The sequence below is a fragment of the Monopterus albus genome, unplaced genomic scaffold, assembly GCF_001952655.1.
Source record: "Monopterus albus unplaced genomic scaffold, M_albus_1.0 scaffold38.1, whole genome shotgun sequence".
NCBI classification, from domain to species: Eukaryota; Metazoa; Chordata; class Actinopteri; order Synbranchiformes; family Synbranchidae; genus Monopterus; species Monopterus albus.
In genome coordinates, this window is record NW_018127918.1 from 3,975,341 (window position 1) to 3,993,719 (window position 18,379).

An 18,379-nucleotide genomic window follows, 5' to 3' on the forward strand; every position below is an offset into this window, starting at 1 on the left:
ACACATCTACGTGTATACCTAGCTACTTAGCTACTTGCAGTGCTAGATCAGATTTTTAAATAACATGGCTAGACATCATATTAGCATCACAAAGAAGCATCCATTATTTCAATGTACTGTGGTTGCTATTAATGACCCAGTCTTTTTTTTTTTTTTTTTTACAAATAAAGCCACTTGCTCCCACAGTGTTACACTTCTCACTTTATTGGCTCTATTTGTTTTTGAGGTCCTTATTTTTCAGTTTTTTTCTGCCTCCATACTTGCCAATATTTACAGCACTGGCAATAAACATGGTCACTGCATGCCAATCATGTGCTGCCACGCTGTCCAATATTAGTATACTAGACTGTTTAACAATGTTTAACACCTATTTCTGCAATATGATATGCTAGAATTCACAAGGAGTTTAATGTTGAAAGTATGCATGAATTGTGGGCTGACTATATCGTGGTTTAAAGGCAGACAGAAGTGACAATTGTGCTACTAAACCTGGTGATAACTGACATTTTGTACCAACAAAATCCTTTTTATTGAGTCTTTCTCCCTGATGTTTATGTTCATGTTTCAATACCTCCTCAAACTACTTCAATCAACTATCTAGAGCACAGTAAAACTCCTAAAGTGATCGTTAAGGCTGTGTGACCCAGCCCAGCTATTATTCAGTGGCGGAAATACTCTAGAACGGGGTAAATGAGTGTGAATAAAGATTTTTTCTTTTCTGTTTTGTAAATGAATGCAGCACTTGAAGATAAAATGTGTAGATATGCTTTTTCTGTGGCTGTGTCAGTGGATGAATTAATCATTACATCAGATGTGATATTTGGTCAGTGTACATAGAGCCATAAAGTATTTCAGCAAACGTTACTGGTTGAACTTCTATAAGAATTGCTAACTTTTAGTGCTTTTTGAGGTGAAAGGTGCACTCTGCCTTTTCATGCGACACAGTTATTTTCAGTTAATAGCTTATTGTATTTGGACTATAACTATCCTTTTAACACATGAAATCTCCATGTTGCAGTTGCTTTGTTAAGAGCTGATTGCAGAGTCTAAGGTCAAGGTACTCCTCACCTGAAACTGACCACACAAACCCAGTTTGTTGGGCTGCCAGTCTTTTACTATTCAAGACAAGAGGCGTATTGATCCAGAGGATTCTCTTAAGTGCTGTAGTTTGTCCTCTGAGGGTGGAGCTGAAGGCTTGGAATGAAGAAGTAAACAGGCATTGATATATAAAACACCTAGGTCAACATAGCCATTTCACCCATTAACCTGAAGCAGGTTTGGCCATTCTGTGATATTACACAGTGTGTGTGTTTGTATGTGTAGTGTGCCTGTGTGTGTGTGTGGAAGTAGGCAGACCTGTTACTCGGAACACACTGAGCTTGGTCATTCAGAGTTCAGAAAAGTTTGACTGAATTGACTGTAGCTGGATGAACCAATAATAGTGGATGTTTTGTATTTGTGTGAGGTATTTACATCAGACTGTGCTTACATTTGTCATTCCCTTTTCCCTCTTCTGACATAAACTTTCATCATGTTGTGTTAAAATTGTGTTTATTAGTTCTTACTACAACTCTAAAAAATAGCATGTTGAACTGCCTCACTGATAGTGGCTTTAACTGTCATGCACATTTCCTTTGCATTTATGTATTTGAAAAGCTTGGGGTTAAACTAAGATCCTAACTGATTGATCCTAACTGTTTCTGGTTTTACTCATGAGCACATTGCAAGCAAAAAGTACTTCCAACCAAATCCACCAAAGGTCAGAGGTGAGGGTCAGGGGTCAGAGAGGTGTGGCCTCAAAGCTGGAGACTCCCCCAGGTTTACACAAGTGTAAAAAGAGTCCATTCAGTCTGGCTGCATGAGCAGAGTTTGACAAAGGTCCACTGTGTGGCGCCTATTACCCCCCCCAATACACACGCAAACACACACTCTACACATTCATGTACACAAACCTACACAGGACACAGACAATGAGAGGTCTCTGGTCAGCAGAACCACATACATAACTTGGAATACCTTCCTCCATTAAAGCAGAAATGTCACACAGGTTTGCTTGTTCAATGATGTTTTAGTTGGCAGTTATTGTGGAATGGATTTACCAGTTCCCTCTTTTACAAACAACTATTCTAACCTCCTGTTATGCAGCACTTTTGAAATGTTACATGCTGCTACACTGTAGGAAGAAAAATAGCTTTGAAAGAATGGTAAGACAAAAACATGCAGGACATAATGCATAAATTAAATGGTAAAATCAACAGCCAAAAATGATAATATAAAAATTGGTAAACAACAGAAACTTTAAAAGATTTTACTTCACTGCAGTTTTTTCTTATTGACAACAAGACACCTCATGAAAACATCAAACCCAAGAATGTTTGTCTGTCAGTACCTTTTATACCTGTTAGTGGTGATCAACCCCGGGTTTACTGTATTTATTCCTGCTAAAGCTGTAGATTAACATTCACATATAGTTTCATTTTTAATATAGACTCAGACTATTTTCAGGGGCTGATGTGCTCTAAAGTCCATTCACAGCTGCAACACAGCGAATGTGAAATTTACTTGAAATAAACTACAGATCCTATACTTGTGATAATGAGGACTGTGTCATTCAACTCAGTGGAGGTCTGTGACACAGAAGAATAGGATATATAGCTAATAGTTTGATAATGTTGATCTGGCTGTTCTAAGTAATTTCAGTATTATGTGAAACTCTGATCTTATCACATATCCGGTGTATGCTTTGAATACTTAGAGTAATAACCACAAACATTTAGTGGTAGAGCACTTCTTGTGAGCAAAACTTCACTTTTACTAGACATGCAGTAACTGCTTTGGCAAATCCAGCAGTAATTTTGTCATTACTCCTAATTGTGTATATTTGTGTATATTCAACTTTTTTTATTTTAAATGGAACACCAAGGGTTATGGAAATAACCTAGAAAAATAATATTTATAAAGACAGAATGGAAACACGTGTTCACTATAGCTAGCCAATCTCTGAACCACGGAGAAGCCCCTTTGAACACACTGGCAGTTAATGGTCCCATTTTTTATGCCAGCTACAAATCTAAACTTCCTACAAGTATCTCATTTTTTCTAACTCTGTGTTATTTTAAAGTGCAGTGGTGATCTGGTTTTTATAATTTAGCCCTCATCTTCCTTTCCCTTAGTAAAAGGGTGGATTATATCTTTATCCTTGGGTAAGCCTGCACAGCACGCAGCTCAAAGGTAATGAAGCACTCTGATCTCTCCCCAGATGAATCTAAAAATTCCCAGAGCACCACTGTATTTTAAGGGAAATGAGATTTTCCTGAAAGCCTCCTTCAAACCTATGCTTTTCATTTGGAACCAGCTAAAAACTGGGACTGCTTACAACCTGGGTGCAAGGACCCAGACCTGTTGCTATTCAAAAAACAAAGGGTGAAAAATAGAAAGCCAGAGTTTTGACTTGTAGTATTTTTTGCTAATGAAATGTGCCTTTATGATATGACATTGAAAACTGCTTAGAAACTAAATCTAGACCAACATTAAAACATTTCCTAATCAGAATGGATTATGTTGCCCACTAAATTAACTGAGCTTTGAATCATTTTTCAGTTTGTCACAATGCAATTTATTTTGGCGATTGGACTAGATTTAATGGAGCTTTACTGATATCAGTGGGGGACAGTAGGTCATTGCAGCAGTGGCAGATAGGATGTTAAAGAGTATAACATACATTATTCACACATGACAAACTAGCTCTTGAGTCATGTTGTCTACCATGACTACTCTCAAAGATGGGTCAGAAAGCCCACTGTCATAGTATCTCTCTGGCTGGATCCCGCTGCCTCGCCAATTTCTCCACTGGAACTCTGTGACTTTTGTAATTCTTTGAAGTCTCAGCGTGAAAAATCAAACAGCGTCTCTTTGTGGCATTCATGCTGTTGCACATGGTTGTACACACCAGAAGTGACAGCAGTATTTGCTGGAAGAATAAAAAGAAAAAGGTGGACAGAGAATTTCAAACCCTGTCTTACTGTCACATTTCTGACCACCTGGCCAGTCACTGATTGACAGTAAAACCAGTTCAGAAACCAAAATAAAGAATGAGCTGACTCAGAATGACCAATGCAAAGTAGAAGTGAATGACTATATCACAGAGGTAGTAAAAAAAAACCTTTGTTGCAGCTGTAGTTGAACTGAACCAGAGCACAAACCCATGCTAAAGCTTTGGTATGGAAAGCATTTCTGTCGGTTGCTTGATGTCAGTCAAAAGACTTTTTCAGGTGAGAACACTAAAGAACAATGTGGACTGTAGACTTTATGCCATGGCTACACGACACCTACAATACCATTGTTTTTAAATACCAATATTTAATATCTTCTCCTAAGCAGATCCCCACAGACTGGAGCATGCTGTCAACAGGTGCTGATTGATTGAGCACACTGAGTGATCTTTTGCAGACACAAACGACCCCACCCTCCCCCGAGATATTCTACTGTGACCTGACTTGTCCATTCCTTTGGACTCAGTCAGCGGAGTGCTAATGTGAGTCTGAGGCTTGAAGGTGGCTAAACTCATCATCTTGGCTGATGAGGCACTTCCAGTTTGTTGGTATCACTGCAGTTGTGTTGTAAATTGTGCTTGCACCATCCTGCAAAGCTCATTATTTAATCCCCCTATCTGCCAGCAGCAGGTCAAAATTTTATCTATTTATCAGTCAATATCTCAACACCTAGTAGATAAAGCACAGACATTCATGGTTCATGATATATTCTCCTCTTTCTTTGAAATGTTGGACTTACAAGGAGCACTTAAAGGCAACATAACAGATTTAAAATGTAGGTAAATTAAACCATTGGCTAAAAGATTGGTCCAGTCAGTGATCAGCATTAAGACAAAACATTCAATTCAAATGCTTTTCTAATGTTTTTGCCTGTGAAACATTTCAAACCACTTGGCCAGAACGCGTGCTGAAACAAACGATCAGTTATTGCATCTTAAACCTGGCTTAAAAGTGGGTTAATACAAAGAATTTTACTTTGTTGTCACAATAATTCTAGCAGTGCTTCTGTGCCATTGACCAACACTGCAGGTCCACTATTTCTAAAAATAAGTGTTGACCCATTTTGTCACAATTGGTCATATGCCAGGGTCAGCATTTCCAGGCGTGATGATTCTGAACTTTGGTAAAGTTTAACATCATGCACCTAAGTTATAAATAGCATAGTTCCCTACATACAGTAGCTTTATAGAAAATGTTTTTCCTGACTTTTCATGTTTTAACATTTTGTTGTCACATAATTAAAATGGTGGTAGCCCTTTGAACTGAGAAAAAAAATTGCTGAAAAGATGATGATGGTGGTGGTAGTGGGGGGTCCGTGTTCCCTATAAGAACGCCAAACAATTAAGTCAGCCCTTTGCTGGAGTTTGACAAGTGAAGGCTTAATGTGCATTCAAACAGCTGGAGGGAGGGCACTGTCGCTCACCTTTCACTGTCTTACTGTACTCTACCACAGCCGTTTGACATGAGACTGCCCCCTAGGTGTCTCGCTTTCTCAGTGTTTGTATGGGTTAGAGCGCAGCGCCGGCAACCCGCCTGCCTGCTGCTCGTCTGGCTGGCTGGCTGCGTTGACGTCAGCACCGTGTTGATTTGCTAAGGCGAGAGAAGAAAGGAGTTAGTGCGTGTTGAGAGAGCGGGTACTGCGAACTGCCTTACTATGCTGTAGCCCCAATCCCCCCTGCACTATACGGAATCAGAACGTGCAACTTAGGTGAGTACCAATCCATGCTAAACGAAGCTGCAGTTTCCCGGTGACAAGTGCCAGACCCGCTACTCTGCATGCGTTTAAACCTGTTTTCTCTGTATACTTTCATTCACCATATGGATGTTTGGATGCATTTGTAGCGCTGGGGAACCTTTTTGCATGTCCCTGTCCAAGCTCACGTTGAAGTTAACAGTAAACGCGACTTTGGCACGCAAGTTGGATCTGCGCACCAGAGTGCTGGATGGAAACAAATGTTCACTTGATTGCGCTGCAAGGTGTTGAAGTTTGCATTTACGCACGGCAGCCTATTGTAGAGATGTTAAGGTTGACGTAACCCCCCACCCTCCCACCCCCCAGTCTGTTTTAGTATGCTGGAGATCGCAGCCAGAGGACGTGAGGTCTGGCTGTTTCACCGGGAGCCAGACAACATATGACGCCTCGCTCCATGTGACTTTACTGGAGAAATTGCGTGTGCTCGTTTTGATGGAAATTATGCAATTTTTAGACAGCGACACTGTTGCCGTTCCTGTGTTTCCAGACGCACCAGTGTAGCTCATTTAGCCGTGATGACATCATGATGTGGACTGTAGACCGTAGTCTTTATACTCGAAACAAGCCCACTCCACGTATAGTCAGACTATAATTGATTGACAGGCGACTGGATGTTTTATTGGTTCCCAATAATCGACTTGCAGTAGCACGCACAGCATGGGGAACTGCTAACAGATGCCAGATCCAATGGCAAATTGATTTGTTATCGAGACGGTCTGATCTGTCTTCCCCCTTTCACTCATTCTCTTTATCCTTTTGGCAGCTTTCTGTAAATTATACCTAATTCACCTTAATTGTAACGAGCCAGGATTTGAGTATCTCATCCTGCCTTAAACAAAGTCCACCTGTGTCTTGATCAAGAGCTTGAATCGGCGAGAGATTCTGGCAGCTGTCTGTCTCGTGTATACTTTTTAAAGCAGGCTCTGTCTCTGATTGCCCCTTTTAGAGACGGCGTTTAGCGTTTTGCTCTCCACACATTTGCGTCTGTCATTGCCGCTTATGGTTTGGAATATTGAATGATGTTTATTTTTAGTTGTGGCTGGATCGCCAAGGCGCGCTATATGGCAGACAACTCGTGATCAGATTGATTATGCTGCCTTTCCGTGAAGTCGACCTAATGTGGTTATTGTCAGTGGTCTACATTGTCCTCCGGGGAGGAAATTTCTCCTGGCTTAATGTACTTAATGTAGTGAGTGATGTTTTGCATAATGCATAACGCTGCGTATAATTTGTCTGCTGCGGATGGCCAATAAAAAGGTTGTCTAGACGCACACAACCCTGTCCTTTATTAATAGACAACTAACCTACGCGGTGAAGTCCCCACACAGCAACTTTACATTGTGTCCCAGTGAAACCACAGCTTGGTTGATATCCGACAGAGCGCAACAATCATTGATCATTAACGGGGCCATAAATCGCAGCTATTGGCATAGCCTACCTGTAATAAAGATAATATGTCGGATTTTAGGCATGACCTCTGTTGACTGAGGGGCTAAGCTCCGTTAAACGTGATTTCATCATTGCCTATCCTATATCGATTTTGTCAACGTGCCGAAAAGACAAACTGTTCAGTGCCCCAAAACGCGGCAGGATTGTTTATTTGCCATGGTCCTCGCCAGAAACAATAGCTGCCAGCAGCATTTACCTTGTCTGTTGGCTTAAACTTGTGTGATTGTAGGTTTTTAAAGTAAGCTGGGAGTTTTTTCTTCTTGTAGCTGTCCTGTCGGTAGGCTGATGATATTTCCTCTTGTGTCTGTGCATTGTTCTCAAGCAAGTAGGAAGGAAAAGAAGTGTTCAGAAAGTCCTTTTTTTAAATTAATTACTTTAGAAAGGAAAATTAAGCTTCTTGCAAATAAAGTAGAAGAATAAAGAAAATGATCAAAAATTAAAATGAACAATTCTTAAAAAACAGATCAAGATGAACATAATTAAATAATCTAACAACTTGTGTCATTGTAAACTGGGTATGTAGACTAGATGGAATAGATTTAAAAACTGGCCATAATGAGCTGGTCCTCAATGTGGGTCTGTGGAGACAGTCTGCTTATAGCCATTCATTCATATATAGTATATGTAGTGATGAGACTGTTTGTTTATTTAATTTGAATAATGGAGAGATAATTATTTTAGTGCTGGTCAAGAAATAAGGTGGAGTGATACATTCCCCAGTTAACTTCAATAATCATGTTGATAGGAGTCGCAGAGATGATGCATGTGCATATAGTGGTGAAACAATTTAATTTAAGCCTTATTCATTATTTGAGTGTGGGTCAAAGTATGCTGTAGATGTGAGGCGGAGCAACATGTTGCCCTGTTAACTTGAATAATGAAGTTAATAACAGCAGTCACAATGACAATCATTCATTTGAGATTTTCAACATTAGTGACTGAGAGCCGAGCAGGGTGTTTAGTGTGGCAGCATTGTGTGCTTTCGCCTCTTCCTGCTTTCCTTTCCACTTATTTCTGGCCGCTGCTCTCTGCTCCTGTTTGTGATGGGAATACTGAGTAAGATGCTATTTAATTTCAGAAAGGCTTCTGATGGGCTTTGTGAAGCAAGTAATAGCAGAAAAAACACAATTCACACTTGTTTAACTGGTGTACGTCCTCATCAGATAACCAAATGAAAACATCTTTTTACCATAACATATGTTGGACTGATTGGTATGCAGGGTGAGCCTGTTGGATGGCTCACAAATTCTCTCTCTTCAGAGATCTACAGTCACTACTCTCCACTGATTTTAAGAACAATACCCCTGCACAGTGTTTACCATCCCTGCAGGATACTTGCAATTTGAAACTCCACTGACTATATACTTGCCATTTAAAAGCATGTGTGGTACTCTTTTAATAAATTTAACAAATTATTATGTTTTTTTAATTTTAGGAATGTAATTTATGAACGTGCTTTGTATACTTTTGCAAACGATAACTGTGAAATCAGACATTTTTTGCATTACCTTTAAAAAGAGTGTTCATTGAATAAAAAATGGACGATTTTTTTTTTTTTGAAAGTGTAAAGACTATTTGACTTGCTGTGCACAACAAGAACTGATTATAGAAGTGATTTTTAAAAAAATTGTGTTTTCCCATCTAGGTTTCATCTTGTTTACAAACTGCTAAAAACACTGCTGAGCGGGGAAGGTGAGCCTCATGAGTCGGCTTCGTGGATTGCATCGGCATAATGGATTTAAATAAAATGGGTATGATCCAGCTCCAGAACCCCAACCACCCCACTGCTCTGCTTCAGAAGGCCAACCAGATGCGTCTGGCTGGGACTCTGTGTGATGTGGTCATCATGGTAGACAACCAGGAGTTCCATGCTCACCGGACTGTGCTAGCCTGCACCAGCAAAATGTTTGAGATCCTCTTTCACCGCAGTAGCCAGCATTACACCCTGGACTTTCTATCACCAAAGACGTTTCAGCAGATTTTAGAGTATGCTTACACTGCCACTCTCCAGGCCAAGGTGGAGGACTTAGATGACCTTCTGTATGCAGCAGAGATCCTGGAAATTGAGTACTTGGAAGAGCAATGCCTCAAGATCCTGGAAACAATCCAATCCTCAGACGAAAATGATGTTGATGTCAATGCTAATGATGGGAGCACAGAGGAGGATGATGAGCGCAAAGGCCACAGTGGAGCAAAAAACTCCATAAAACATTCCATGGAGAGTCCCTTTCTGTCGGGTACCCAGCAAGTCTCCACCATTGCTGGCATGGTGGACCAGAGTCCCTCGGTCTCCACCTCCTTTGGTGTCTCCACCCTGAGTCCTACCAAAGCTGCTGTGGACAGCCTGATGAGCATTGGCCAATCTCTGCTCCAGCAGGGCTTTGGTGGTGAACAACATATCCATGGCAACTCTCACCACCACCTAATGACTGAGATCAAGACTGAAATGATGCAAGTAGACATGGGTGGCAATGGTCATGACAGCCCTCAGAACATGGAGTCCAGCGCCTCTAGCAATGGAGAACGAAGCGGAGAGGACAGGAACCGAGATGGTCCTGGAACACCAACCAGGAGCAGTGTAATCACCAGTGCCCGCGAGCTGCATTACATCCGTGATGAAGGCATGGGTGACCCTCAAGCAGAAGTTAGCCAGATGGGGTTGGAGGCAATGGCTGGAATGACAGAGAAACATCTGGCCTCACTGTACTCCTTACCTGTCAATCATAAGTCAGATGCCCTCATGTCCATGCCGGCATCCATGGCCTCTACTCTTCCTATGTCCCCAGCCCTGGCTATGTCTATGGACTTTAGTGCCTACGGGGGACTCTTGCCTCAGAGCTTCATCCAGAGAGAATTCTTCAGCAAGCTTGGGGAGCTGGCAGTGGGCATGAAACCAGACGGCAGGAACCAGCATGAACGATGCAATGTTTGTGGTGCAGAACTGCCAGATAATGACGCTGTGGAGCAGCACAGGTAAGCCAAGTTTTCTTTTGAGTAACTGCTTGCTAATTGTTTTGGTCTTGCAATTTATGGTTGATTTTAGCCTTTCAGCACTGCTGAAATGTTTCAGTAAATCACACTATTTAATGGTGTATGCAGGATTACTTAGTGTGCATAATGTGCAGCTGAAAGTGAAAGTCACAAATCATATAGCCTCATACCCTTTTATATTAGGAACATGATTGTTTTCCCAGTTTTAATCACCTGTTTCTGGCTTTAGAATAAAATTGCAGTACATCTTTTGAATCCTTGGTTCATGGTGAAACCACCCATTTAGTATGTCAGTGATTCTAAAAATTAACAAAATAACCGATTCACACATCAGTTATATTTGAGTAAGTGACAGTCTTTGGTGGACACAAACCTTAGTTCTGTGTGGTTGGCAGCTCAGGCCCTGCCTAGGTGATGGCTTTAGTGGTGCTGTCGTAATGTTGTCTAAGACAATTAGTCACACCTTACAAGATGTGGGCAGCACCTAGCACCTATCACACACACTTACCAAACAGATACCCCTTCATGCTGGACCCAGCTCCCCTCCTTTCCCCCCATAACTGTAAAAAAAAAAAAAAAAAGGGGGGGGGGGGTATTTTTAGTTTTAAAAAGGTAGTTCTAGAGCAGGGGAGTAGCAGTAAACCAGCACAACCATTTTCCATTCAGTGCATAAAAACAGATGTTAAGGCCTGAACATATCTCTCCAGGTACTGAAACGTACCTGTAGACATTTTCAAAATTCTCCACGCATTTGGTATAGTATACATGTTGCAACTGTGTTCATCTCTGTGTCTGTCAAACGTTTATCAACCTTGTGGAATGTACTTGCATCATTTTCTTTGTGTATTTTGTGTTTTTGTGACTGGAGGCCTTTTCTTACATTGAAGGCCACCTTCTCACCTTGTAATGTTTGTTTAAATCAATAGGAATGCACAGTGGTTAAAGTTCACTTGAGGATTTGAACCCTATCACCCATCTCCTCATGTTTGAGCTAGTATGCATGGCTCAAAGCTGGACTGATTCAGTCCAAGCTAATCAGTCTCTAAATCTGTCTCCCTGTTGTCTTTAGAAAGTACTGAATATTACAGAATAGCTTTTACCCAAAAGAGAGGTGTCCTTGTTTGCAGCCTTACACCACATTATTGTGTAGTGTTTTATAGTGATTTTTGTAGTGTGTAGTGTTTTTATGATGTTGGGAGTTACCTCTAAATGTAAAAATGTGCGTGGCCTTGATTTTGAATGCTTAGTATTACTTGATTTTTAAAATAATCTACTTGAACTGACACTATGCATCATTTAGAAACTGCATCTGTAGAAGTGAATTTTGATCCGCTTATGATCAATTACTCCCAAACAGGCTTTAAAAAAGGCTTTTAAATGCTGGGTAAGATGTAGTTATGTAGTGTTACTGTGTTAGAGGACAGGCTACACTAGTGTCTGTCTTGAGAAAGGTCTGGTGTGTGAAATGGTTGCCTGTGTTTCAAGAGGAATTTCATCAATTCGCTCAAGCTGGGAAATCTTGTATCAAAGGAGATTTCCAAACTGTTTCATGCATTGATCTTCCTGCTTCACCCCATAGCATACTAATGGGTTAATTTAGACTGGTTGATACACCGACATGACACTGTTTAATATTGTACACGCTGTCCTGACAGCCCCCTGAAGTGTACAAATCAAACATTGCATCATCTGCTGTCTGCTTTGCCATCCGCACATGAAAGGTCTGCTGTACTACCCTGAGATGTCTGATAATTCGCACGCTCCTCGTGTCCTCACAAATTCCACCGAGGGTCATTTGATAGCATATCAAGTCCATGCCTTTTCTGTGTATAGCCTGTCAAGGTGCTGATTCATTTGATGCACAAGATGTTTTATTTCAGACAAGCGGAGTCATGTTCCCTCTGACTAATTACACATAATTTCCCCACAGCCACCGTGTCAGGGTCACCGCTGTCTCTCCAATAAATGCTTTAAAAAAAAGTTGGCAGAGTTCATTTAGTGCAGGCAGGTCAAGTCAAACATGAGTGTAATTGTTGCCAGATGCAGCACATGTCATTTGTGTGAGGTGTCTGTGTGTCTAGGTTAAAATGAATGCACCAGAAAGTACCCGCTTCCTGTATAAATGTAGTCTCTGCACTCTTTCATTCTTTTGTTCTCTGGATTTCATGATTAACAGCACCCAATATCATTTAATTCATTGTATATTAGCTGCATAAGTGATGTGTGAGGAGTCACCTGTGGGATACAGGCACAAGAAATAATAGGGCTCAGGTTCAAAACTTTAATTTTGCTTTCCTATCACAAAGTATTAAAAACTTGCAAGGAGATTGTAATTTTTTTGATCAAATAACTCATCAAATCTATATTTTGCTCACTTATGCTATGTGGGGAAAAGGTCTTGTATGGCAGCATATGTTTAGAAGTGTTGGCTTCTATAAAGGTAGCTATTAAAGATGTATAGTTTTAAAAATTGTGATAAACCGTGTGTACTGTATTAGCATTAATGCTGAAAATGTTCAAATAATATACAACCACATGTTGAAGTAAACCGTGCTAAATTAAGTGAATGTAAATGAAGGCACCTCAGGTTTTATTTACTCAATCTGAGTGATCCCTGTCTGACCACAACAACTTTTCCCCTCCATCTCTCTTCCAGCAATCCACCTCCCTACTGACAAGCCCTTGATTTATTTCTTGAAGGAAGCTCAGGGTGAGCATTGTTGCGGCTTCAGGGAGACAGGATTACAGCAATATTTTAGTAACCCTTGCACTGAGAAAATAATCAACACAGGAAGGGTGAGTGAATGATTATTGGGAAAATAAATGCATGATGTAGGGGGCCAATTCTGTAGAGGCGGGGGAAAGGAAAAAACCCTGTTTGCTGCTTGGTATTCCAAACACAGCATCCAATTCATGGGAACTAGCCTTGGGTTTATCTCTTTCACTTAATCGTCCATTCTCATGCAAATGGCTGACCCTTGCTGTAATGTACATCACATAAGTGAAAAAAGAGCCTATTTTAAAGGAGAGCTTTTCCAGCATATAGCTGTTAAACATTACTGAAAACCATCAATGCTTTCACTCTTTTCATAGTGCAGTCTGGGTTTTTTTTTTGTTTTTTTTTTGTTTTTTTTTTGAAGGGAGAGCATGAATGAGACAAAGCAATGAATCCCTGCCCATCCTTTCTGTTTTTGCTCATATTATTATTATTTTGTTACTGATGTAAATATTGGGGTGGGGTGTGTGAATAGGGGAAATGATCACCCCTGCATTAACCTCCGCACGCGCGCACACTCATGTGTTCATTGCTTTTCACACACATTCCCCTCAGCAGCAGCCAGCGCTCACTCTTCCATTTCCTCTCCTTTTGTGGCAAAGGGGGACGGTGGGCACTCTAATACCCCGGGCCCCAGGTGTTTAAACAGCCAACCGAGGGCCCTTATCTGTGCATATCAGAGAGGCACAGATAACCCTTGGCACTCCTCCTCAGTAAACCAAGAACAGATTGAGCCCAGATAGTGGCCCATAGTGTTTGTTGCAGGTGATAACGATGTATGCACACAACATACACACATACAGTAAACCCTGCCCACAGAGGTGAGGCCAGTAGAAGGTATACACGTTGTTTTCCTACACATTGACACTTGTGTGCTTTGGCCACTGTCAACCATTAACCGCTTTTTTACGTATGCACTCACTTCATGAGTAGCTGGGTTGTTGGGTTCACATGGCCGTCATGATGTGCGAGTGTCTTTGGACAGAGTACAACAAAAGGGTCTTAGATGCTGCTTGGAAATCTCTATTTGCATGGGATTTCAATACAGAAATCCCAGCTTGTCTCTTGGGAAGTAAAGCCAATATTTTACTTTCTCTGATGTGTTGCCGTTTTGTGAATAATCTCTCCACTATGGAGATATAAACGCTTAAAAAGAAGTTGTACTGCACAAATGCTTGATTGACTGGGGTCTCATCCTTTCACAGTCAGCTGGGGATGGGGGGAAAAAATTGGTGGGGGGGGGGGGTTCCACTTCCTCTTGTCTACTCAGTTCCAGGCTCTACCCTCTTTTCCTGAATTGCATTCTATAGCTGTGCTCCATTTGGCTGCGCAGGCATGCTGCTTACTGGCAAGGGTGAGGAAACGCTCTTAAATGGCGTGCAGGTGGCACATAAGGTTAGTGACGCTAATCTTCATCAGCTGATAAACAGTGGATGGTAATTTGATAGCAGTTCATGTTGAGGATACATCACAGGATGAACCAGATATCAATCCAAATAATGCCATCATAGCAGCTCTATAAGTTTCTGCACTTATCATACATCCCTTCACGTTAAGCAGCACAGTGTCTCTGCAGTGATTTACAATCAGAAGTTATGGGTTACTGGAAAGATATAGAGCCCACATTTTTGGACCACAAACTGAAAGCAATGGCAAGGTAAAGGTTATGACCTTTATGAGTGGATTCAATGTTACCAAACTATGTACAGCATATAAACTACACTATGTTTATCATCCTCGATTCAGGTCAAGCCATGTGGCTCATGCTGTTTTTGTGCTGAATTTAAATGGGGTGGAAACCACACCCATTGCCTGTGTTGGTCAGGCCCTTGGAGGGCACCCTGTGGCTCTGTTTAACTATATAGATTTTCAGTAGGCAAATTAATGCTCCAAAAACCTGAAAGGATATTTTTGTGACAGTTACTGTATGTTTTTCATTAAGCAAAAGTTATTTTTGATCTGATAGAGGCTGCCATAAAATAGATGATTTGGTGAGTTACTCGAGAGGGCTAGCAATTTAAATAAAAGGAAAAGCCTGTCAAAAATTCAGCTGTGGAAAAACATTTCTCCGATTTGTAGTCTGTGTTTTTCTGTTTGGACCCGGTATGAACTGAATGGATTTTGATGGTGCTGCTCTTGGTTTGAAAACACTGTTAGGATGTCAGTCAAACAAACGATAGCCGCACCAATTTAGTGACCACAGTAGTTACTGCTGTCATCCAGCAGCACAGATGTCCAGCTGTGAAACACTCATCAGAAGCAACACACTCTGTGTGACAAGTACTGTAGCAGCAACTTTTCTTTGTCTATTCCTTTTTTCTGTTTACCTTTTTATCACATATGGAAGCCTGTCTTATTTAGTAGCTAAATCAGTGGTTCAGAGATGGCAAAAACTGTTGAGGCTCTACGTAACTTTAATTTTGTCCTAATGAAGGTTAGTGTTTCACACTAAAAAAGAAAAATTGCCGGCAGTCTTTATGAATGATGGACACTTCTGTGTGTGTATGTCTGAAGGTTGTCAGATTTTGCTTTGTTGCTTCAGTCTTGCTCTCTGAATAGTGTATATCAACTTTAGTCTGGTATAGGAAAAACAAAACAAAAGCTCAAATTAAAACTAAAGCTGCAGCAAGTTTATGATCCTAACCTGTAAAAGTGTATCCAAGCATTTTCCTGCTTCCTAAAAGCACCCTCAGAACAAAGAGTCTATTACATGGCAGTGGATTACCCTCTATTTGAAATCACTCAGTGAGCTAACTCTCCCTGGCTTGCACTCAGAAGTACAGTACATGTTGGTGTAATAATCCAATAGCACAAAAAGCCTCACTCACCAAAAACACCTCTTCAAGAAATACCTCAGCCACAGAGGGTGGCAGAAGGCTTATCCAAGTCTGGCTGCCACATTGTCTCTTTTCATCCCCACACAGGTGCTTTTTGCTCTTATTGGAGGTGCAGTTTTTGTTTATGCCCCTGAGGAACTAGCGCTTTGACCGGGCCCATGGTGATAGCCGCAGCTGAGGCAGCTGCTGGCCGAGGCCCAATTATAGACAGGCTTTAAAAGGCTCTGGTTGAACCGTAAAGATTTACACCACCATCGCTCTGATCTCAGATCTGGGCTCTGTCCTCACTGTCAGGATAGGGAGATGTATCGATTAAAGACTTAACACAAGGCTACATCATGTGGAATGGGCTGCACACACACACACGCCCATAAGACAAACATCTTAGAAAACATCAAGCATTTTATCGTTATGCAGTGTTGCATTGATGTCAGGTGGCGAGTCACCTGCTTACATCTGGTGAAGCTGCTTTTTTTGGAGGGGGAGGGAGGGAGGAAAAAAACCATGAGAGAGTGTGTGTGTGTGGGGGGGGGCAACATCAGTGGCTGTGGCAATGGAGGAAGGTGATCTAATCAGCTTGCTGATTAGATCACCTTCCTCCCTGAAATAAGATTGGAGGGAGGTGCTTGTGCAATAAAAGTTAGCAGCTTGACTTGGTGCAGCCAGCTGCCTCTGTGTGGCTAGCAGCACCCAGGCAGACGAGGTCTTTGGGGATACGGTCTGGCAGAAGTTGCTATGAAACAAACACACTAAGGCCCCTATCTTTTGTCCCTGTGGGGGCCTTGTGGTCTGGAGGGAAGGATAAAAATAACTTACTGTACTGGATGTTGGCCTTGTGTGTTTTGTGTGAATGTGTACATTTATTTTGTTTTATTACATAGCGGCAAGGTCACTGTGTGGAGAGGCTCATCGGGATCCCCCAGCCAGCTCTTTCACAACTGATACTAATTACGGTTAGTTATCAGGTGACATGCAAATGTGTTATTGGCCTTAACTTCCTGATATGTATCTCTGCTCCCAGAAGCTGCTATGAGTGTTGGCAGGCAGAGAGATTGTGCTACGGTTCCTCTGTGAATACTGTGTGAGAATGTCGGCAAGGAGAATGCTTTTATAGCATTTTCCTTACTTTTTAAACCTGTATTAGAAGTAGGAAGCCTTCTCTTGGCAGACGTTCTTACTCTATTAAGGTGCATGCATCATTGTCAACTTTTCCCATTAAAAAAGAAAAAGCCAATAGAATTAGAATGATAAAGCTGAGTGGGTTTTTAGTTCTAGTTCATAGGACCCTGCCTCTGTTCCCTGGACCTGAACGCTCTGGGTTCTAATCCCATCGATATCCTATTAGCATCCCCTCTCCAGGACCCCGCCACATGAAAGAAGATGTGTCGGTTCCCCCTCTCTGATTCTATCCCTCTAGCAGACTGTAGGGAGGACAGCTGCAATGAGCAAATGCACTGGAGCCAAAGGGCCAATCCAAATGTGCTCACAAATGTCCTGTGTGTATGTGTGTGTGTGAAAATGCTGCCACCGCCGCGTTGCCTCAGAGGCCCCCTAGCCTCCCTGGGAAGTATCAAACCAGAGTCCTCCGTGGGTTTCCAGCAAGAGAGCTTCTAATTAGCCTCTTTGTTGCCACTTGAATGGTTTGCCAGAGATTGGCAAGGGGCCCCAGTGGAGTGATACCAGTACGCTAAGAAGCTGGTCATAAAAATTACCCTCCATTCTCTCCATCGTCACCTGTCACAAAGGAGCTCTCAGGTAGGGAAACAGAGGCCAGAGCAGCACCATGTGAGCTTTTAATCCACCTCTTCAGAGGCAGAGGAACCACATTTGTGCAGCAGGTGAATCCTAAGCCCTGCTAGTGATCTGCTCATAAGATCAAGATCAACATATGCATGAAAAATAAAACCGCTGATATAGCTTCTAATAATTAATGTTGGCGCTAATGTAAGCATAGAGAAGCTAATGATGCTGCTGTTAAATTGCTACAAATAAATTTACTTAAGCAGTCAAATCAAATGTCTAATTAAATTAAAATAACTATTTGTGAGTCAAATATGTTCATGACCAGTGAAAGCAAAACAGGCAACTGCTCTTTATGTGAAATACAGTAAGAATGATTGACATGCTGACCAGTTAATTTCATGCATCAGTTATTTTCTTAATGCTGTATGTATCAGTACAACATTTATAACAGAATTACTAAATTCTACATTTTTGGTTAATTTTAATGAAAGATTTCAGAGTGTACATCGTCTGATTGTGCTAATTATAACAACTACCATAATTTACTGGCCAAAAGCACCTTGTTAGTTATTCATTCATTATTAGAATATATTTTCAGTGGAGTTTTACATTTGTTTTGGCTGTCACCCAAAATGCCACATCTACCTTAGCACGGTGAAGTTAGTCCCTTCAGTTTTGTGATTGTCTGCTGCATGAGGATTTGATGATTTACACAGATGGAATGAACAGTGTGCAAAATGTGTGCCACATTGGTCACATGGCACACACACACATTAAT

At 41.3% G+C, this 18,379-nt stretch overlaps 1 protein-coding gene and 1 long non-coding RNA gene across 5 annotated transcripts in view; one reads left to right on the forward strand and one right to left on the reverse strand.

Moving 5' to 3' along the window:
- Window positions 1-3,486: 3,486 nt before the first annotated feature.
- Window positions 3,487-6,070, reverse strand: LOC109959218 (uncharacterized). 2 transcript variants are annotated; one of them, XR_002274806.1, is made up of 3 exons: window positions 5,868-6,070; window positions 5,476-5,642; window positions 3,487-3,970 (listed from the first exon to the last, which is right to left on the reverse strand). It is a non-coding gene; the product is annotated as an uncharacterized LOC109959218 (long non-coding RNA). The 2 variants fall into 2 exon arrangements; XR_002274805.1 differs by lacking the exon at window positions 3,487-3,970 and adding an exon at window positions 4,987-5,374.
- Window positions 5,638-18,379, forward strand: part of zbtb16a (zinc finger and BTB domain containing 16a) — a 130,015-nt gene continuing 117,273 nt past the window's right edge. For all 3 annotated transcript variants that reach the window (XR_002274804.1, XM_020598408.1, XM_020598409.1), the window contains exons 1-2: window positions 5,638-5,760; window positions 8,900-10,227. Coding sequence is in view for 2 of the 3 variants with exons in the window: in XM_020598408.1 (XP_020454064.1) it covers window positions 8,987-10,227 (1,241 nt within the window). In the remaining variant the exon portion in view is untranslated. The remainder of the gene's footprint in view (window positions 5,761-8,899; window positions 10,228-18,379) is intronic.